Raw genomic sequence first — 6,417 nt, forward strand, 5'->3', positions numbered from 1 at the left:
TTTTATTATGCAAAGGAGGAATGTGATTTTTAAGGTTCATTTACAACGGGTATTTGGCATTGAGAGAAAAAAAATATTTCTAGTTGTACATTCAACATTTGCAGCATATTTACATTCAAGTTACATTTTCAATTCTATGCCAAATACAACTAAGCCACCATCAAAACTCTAAGATATTACTAAGATCTGTTTGCTTGGTAGGAGTGCAGTAGTGCTTTATTAGAAAATAATTATATATTCCTACTAGATCAATTATATTTTCAACAAAATTCACTGACCTTTTATTCCCAGCTAAAGCCACGTGCCTTTGCAAAAAAGGAAATATTAACTGAAATTTGGCCAGTTATGAAATCATGTAGTAATTTTTTTTACTTCTTCATCTTTAGAGATATATTTAAATATAAAATGAAAGGGCACCAGTTCTGAGAAATTATTTTCTTTTATAGTAGTAAGGACACATTATATGTAAGAGCTGTAGAATATTGATTTGTTTTAAAAGACAGCTCAAGTACCTTTTCCTTTCAGTTGATACCAAATTTTACCTGACAATAAAACATATTAAGAAACCTACTTAGTAGTTTTCTAAAGACTTTTATCCACACATTCTTTAAGTCAGACATTTTATCTACTAATAATTTGTGAATTTGTTGCTTAATTTCTCTAAGTACCCAAGAGGAGCTACACCAGTTTCCTTGTAATCTTCCCCTTTCCTCTTTTAAATTATGATTTTATTAAAATCAACAAATTACAAATCGCTTTCATCTTTGCTGTGTCAAAATCTCTGAGAAGTTTATCTTCTCAAAGGGGCAAGATTCCACAGGACTTTTCCATCTTGCCTAAGTAAATAAAAGTAAACAGTACACAAGCTCATGCCTCTAAGAGATGCCAGACAAATCAAATCTTGTCAAGATGACCAATTTTTTCTTCTTTCTCTCTCTTTAGTTCAAGTTATTATTTTGTACATTTATGAAGACAGTGAATGATCAAACAATGGAAACAGATTTTCACTTGGTTGAGCTTTCTTGGTGATGGACTTCAGGTTGTAACTTCTCCTCTGGCACATGTAGGCTGGCAGTTGGCAGTAGGCTGCTGAGTTGATACCACTTCTAATTCAGATTCACGCACAAAAACCACTGCATCACCACTTACATTTATAAGACACTGGGCCTAGAAGAACAACAGGATGTATTCAGTTACAAATTCAATGACATGCTCTTACTCTTTTGTTACGTGTGGAGTCGTACCACACAGCTGAAAAAGTACAGGCTTACAAGGCAGTAGGAAATTCAACAGGAAAATCAGTCAGGGTAAAAAGTCAGGAAATGGAAGGGAGAAAAAAAGAATGTATGAGAATACAGTGAAGTCCATTAAGTTTTCAGAGATTTACAATTTAAAACAATGAGAAACCACTGCACACATACAGGGAAAAACTAAAAGTTAAATGTTAGTGAGCGCTGGCAGATGTAGGAGAACAGTGCAACATCTGGAGAACTGACCTAGTGGTAAAAAGATATGGTGCAATCTTCAAGGCATGCAATACACATCTACCTATTGCTCCAAGGGAGAAAGAGATTTGAGCTACCAGATGCTTTTGGTAGTGCCGTGGAGATTCTTACCACTCACTAGGCCACACATCTCATGGCCCAATAATTCCATTTTAATGTATCTGTACCTTATGGAAATCATTAGCATTTATGCAAAAAGTTGAGTACAATTCTTCACTGTAGTATACTTTGTAAGAACAAAAGAATGGAAACAATCTATGTTTCCATAGATTGCTACATTACACAGATGTTCCAATAAATGCTCATCTATAGGAGAATGGAAATAAATTATGGCAATGCCTGAAGTACTACACAGAAGTGAAAGGAAATTAAGTAAGACTGTATCAATACAGATCTTTATTTGTTAAAAAAGTAAGCTGCAGAGTGTTAAATACAATAGGAGATCATCTGTATGAGTTAAAAAATGCACCCAATAATAACCTCAGTGGAGGGGAAAAGGCATAGTACAAGTGCACTAATCAAGCAATTCAATTTCTAGAAATCCTTTCTACAGATACTCTCCTACTTATGCCAACTGCACTGTATGTAATGACTAACATTCTCTGGAAACATTTCTAAATGCTCCTCAGTGGGTAATTAATTAAAGAAATCTTTGCTCATCACCATCGTTGTTGTTAGCTGCTATCATCACCATTAAATGGCTTAATTGAAAATGCCATAGTCTTTGTCAAATCAGAACTTACAGTTGACCCTCTAATAGGTTTTTGGATGCTATAAGCCACACTGGAGGAGACTGATCACCTTTCTTCCGAGAAGGTGCTAGTGGATTTGAACTGCCAGACAGGTGCTACCTCTGGGTTGGCAGTGCAACCTCCTATAGCCTATGCCACCAGAGCTCCTGACAGAGTATTATGGTTACAGCAGAAAATCAAACTGCTCTTTATGCCCTGAAATGGAACATCTCTTACAAAAATTAAGAAAAATAGCAAGCTGTAGAACAATGCATATTACAATGCTACCATTAAGGAAGGAGATAAAAGCATACACATTTGCTTGTATGCACCCAAAACCTCTCTGTCATGTTATATCTTCTAGAGTGTTGTGTCACTATTAGGTGCACTCATACAGACACACACACATACTTACTAACTCTGGTTGTGTGTGGAGGGGAAAACTTCTCAACCAGGACACAAGACAGGGAGAGTTCTCAAATTAATACCTTAGTAATATGCTTGCATACTTTTTAAATTGTGAACCATACACTGTATGTACTATCTACACAAAAATTCATCAGAAACATTTTTCTACTTCTTTTCAAATGTGTTGACATTACAAATAACAAAACAATTGGTTACATTCTCCAAGTTATGTGACCATTCTTGTTGTCCTTTTCTAATTCTCTCCATTACCAAGGCACCAAGCTCAGCACCATTAAGCAAAGAGATCCTTTTTATCAATCCCTGCCAACCCAGCAACTACCAGTAGTATTTGGTCTCTATTTGCTTGTTTCAAATAAGTAATATCAGATAGTATTTGTCATTTTGCTACTGACTTACCTTCATTCAGCATGTTTCCGAGGTTCATCTATGTTGTGGTATACTATGCGTACAAACATATGTAATGATAAAAATTTGAAGGTAAACAGAAAATGATAAACAAAATCAAGAGGGTTGGTTAGCAGCAGTGGACTGGTCCACAGAAGTTTCAATCATATTTTTAATATATGACATTTTAAGCTGAGTTCCAAGATCTGTCAGTAAGCTGGTCGTCTTCATTTCAAGGTATTACTATTTTTACTCACCATCTACTAACAAAAGATAATATAGCTCAACAACAAAAACACATACACTAAAGCGGGCCAAGAAAAGTTTAAAAAACTTCAATAAGTAGCATCCTTCTTAGATTACACCTTCATAAAATCCTAATGGTTTCAAAGTAAAGCTAAGCTCATTGTGCATCTTTATAATGTATCTTCAAATCGCTTATATAATCTAATTGGTAGCCTCACCAAGAAAACATTCCGAATGAAAAACTGGGACACTGAAAACATAGATCATTTGTGTTTGGTTACAGTTAGCTGGGTATAAGAGAGCTCTGGTGGGGGGCACAGTCTGTAGGGAGTTATGCTACTACTCTAAGGCTGTGCCCCAGATATATCAATGGTTCCTCAACAGAAAAATGGGCTATGTTCTCCCATGAAATTTATAGCCTCTGAAAAATCCAATGGAGAGTCACTTATGGTCAGTTCCAACTTGATGGTAATTAGTTTTGACCTGACAACTAGATAAAAAGCTGAGAAAATACATACAGACAGAGATACATATTCATATATGCACATAACTACTCATTCTCATTCCTACTCAAAGAATTAGCAAATAGACTTTACAAAGTTCACCAAGGTTTGCAAAGATATTTATCCCCTCTTTTCTCAGGGAGCCCCCTGGGTCAGAAACCCAGAGCTATTTACCTGAAGCCACAAGCAATTTCATCCAATTTATGCAGTGTGACACACAAATGATTTTTTTTTTAATGTGAGCCATGAAGAGAAAATTACTGGCAAGCACTGCCTCTGAGACATCTCAGTTATTTAATTTTATGAAACCTTTAATAATTTTGATTATTCCGAAGTTTAACTAAAACAACATCCTTCAACAAAATATCACTTATTAGCAATAAACAAGCAGTGCCCCACTGTGGTATGTCTATTCCTCACCAGCATCTCAGCTAGAAGTGAAGAGCAACACAGTCTATGAGCAGCCAGACTCTGAACCTGGGGTGCAACATCTTGCGCTCTTCTCGGTTAGCTGTTAACTGAACCCCAACACCCACAGAGAAGATGGTGGGAAGAGTACCTGAATAGGCCTTCAGTGGAGACTAAAAAAGTAAATATCTTTAAAGAATCTAGCATCAAAGTGCTCCAATGAGTAATTGTTCTTCTAGGCAGAGAAGGGCCATGGGAACAATTGTCACGTTATCACAAGAGATTTTAACTAAGTCTCACCTGGTTTTTGTTTGGATTTTCCATGAAGACACACTGCTTCATTATGTAGGAGACAACAGCATTCCCTCCTAATGCAGCAACATGAGCTCTCACCATTGCAAAGACTTCAGCGATAAAAGCATGAAGAAAACCACTGACACCTCCTTCCTATAACATAATCCACAAGAAAATTACACTGTATAGATATATGAATGTCAAATAACCTGTCTTTAAATACTTTATCTTAACATAGGTATGATTTCACTTTGCCTCTTAACAGAATTTAACAGTATTTTTTGAATCAAAGAATGAAAAGGCCTTTATAGAAGACAGATATGTGATAAGTCTGTGACAGAGATCAGTTGGCTCACTTATAAATCATGCAATTAAGGCTCTGAGAATTTTTAGTTTGCCTATGATCACATAATGACGACAACCAAAAGAGAGCTACATTGGCCTAGTGGAAGGAAGCTGTGCTACCAAGCCGAAGGTGGGTGATTGTCATCTGTGGCCCTCGGCCAGGTTCAAATTGTCTTCCTGTCAAACATTCTTCTAGGTGGTATAGCACTGGTCTGTGCATTGCTGTACAGAGGTAACTCGTGGTTGCTGTGATGCTGAAGCCTGCGACAGTGATGTGCCAGTCGTGGTAATGGGCACCCATGGTGGACAGTGTTGGCTGGAGCTTCCCGACTAAATCAAGCCTGGAAGCAGGAGCGGCATCCACTTCCAAAATGGCTTGCCTCTGGAAACTCTATGTACCAACAGTGCTCAGGCTGTTCGTTCATAGGGTCGCTATGAGTCGTCTACGACTCAACAGCATTAAACAAAAACAACAACATGATCACATAGGGAGCTCTTGTGGCCTAGTGGTATGTAGCTTTGCTGCAATCCTGAAGGAATACAGTTCAAGGCCACTAGCTGCTCTGTGGTAAAAGGATGGACAATCTCCCCCATGAAATGAACTGCCTCTGAAAACCTGCCAAAGGATCAGCTACGGGTCGGTTCCAACTCTAACGTACACAACAACACAACAATGATCATTGAGCTCAATGGTACAGCAAGAACCCAAACTGCTTGTCCATCATCAATATCTCCCTTTCACAGACTCTCCTTATCACCACTCAAATAAACTGATAATAAAAATAACACTATCTTCCTGCAATCTGTATTATTTACAGCTCATATTCTGAACCATGCTCCTGTCATAACTGGCGATTTTCAAATGTGTAGCGTACTGTCCTGTTTCAGTGTCATTTCATACGCTGTTCTCATTGTCTTGAACAATGTCCTCTGGTCTAACTTTTATTCTGCCTTCAAGTCCTCATTTAAATATAACTTCCTCACTTACTTCTCATAAATTAGGCTTCTCTGTTTGTTGTATTTTCTCATCATTCTTTCCAATTTCTTTGTATTACTATCATTATCAACAATTTTAGTGATAAGATTATGTATTGTTCACTTGACATTAAACTGTAAACTCCAGGAGGCCAGGGACTGGCTGTTTTGCGCATGACCTTATGCTAATTATGCCTGTGGCAGGAATTATAAATATATATATTTTAGAGAATAACTATACAAGAATTTTTAATTTTGAGAATAGTTTAGTGAACCGTTACAAGGTTCAAAATCAAACAACACAGAATCCCAAAGCGAGCCAATACCTTAAAATATCTTTGAACTCATTTTCCACAATCTACCATGGTAATTTTATACAATCAAGGGAGGAATTTCCAACTTAAAAACTGACTATTAAGGGTAAAGTGAATGCAATTTTGTTGGTAAGAAACTAATTCTCTAGTGCACATTTTCCAGGAAGAGAATCCTGCATTGTTGTTGGTGTTATGTGCCGTCGAGTCGTTTCCGACTCATAGCGACCCTATGCACAACAGCCCTAAACCTTACTCTATCCTGCGCCAACCGCACCGCCTCTGA

The 6,417-nt window shown here is 37.2% G+C and overlaps 1 protein-coding gene across 4 annotated transcripts in view; it reads right to left on the reverse strand.

Annotated features, from left to right (window-relative positions):
* Positions 1 to 1,035: 1,035 nt before the first annotated feature.
* C2CD5 (C2 calcium-dependent domain containing 5) overlaps positions 1,036 to 6,417 on the reverse strand; it is a 141,297-nt gene continuing 135,915 nt past the window's right edge. For all 4 annotated transcript variants that reach the window (XM_006897206.1, XM_006897205.1, XM_006897207.1 and 1 more), the window contains 2 exons: positions 4,507 to 4,653; positions 1,036 to 1,167 (listed from right to left, as the gene is read on the reverse strand). In XM_006897206.1, the coding sequence (XP_006897268.1) occupies positions 1,036 to 1,167; positions 4,507 to 4,653 (279 nt within the window). The remainder of the gene's footprint in view (positions 1,168 to 4,506; positions 4,654 to 6,417) is intronic.

Source organism: Elephantulus edwardii, unplaced genomic scaffold (assembly GCF_000299155.1).
Source record: "Elephantulus edwardii isolate Elephantulus edwardi_28Jun2011 unplaced genomic scaffold, EleEdw1.0 scaffold00206, whole genome shotgun sequence".
NCBI classification, from domain to species: domain Eukaryota; kingdom Metazoa; phylum Chordata; class Mammalia; order Macroscelidea; family Macroscelididae; genus Elephantulus; species Elephantulus edwardii.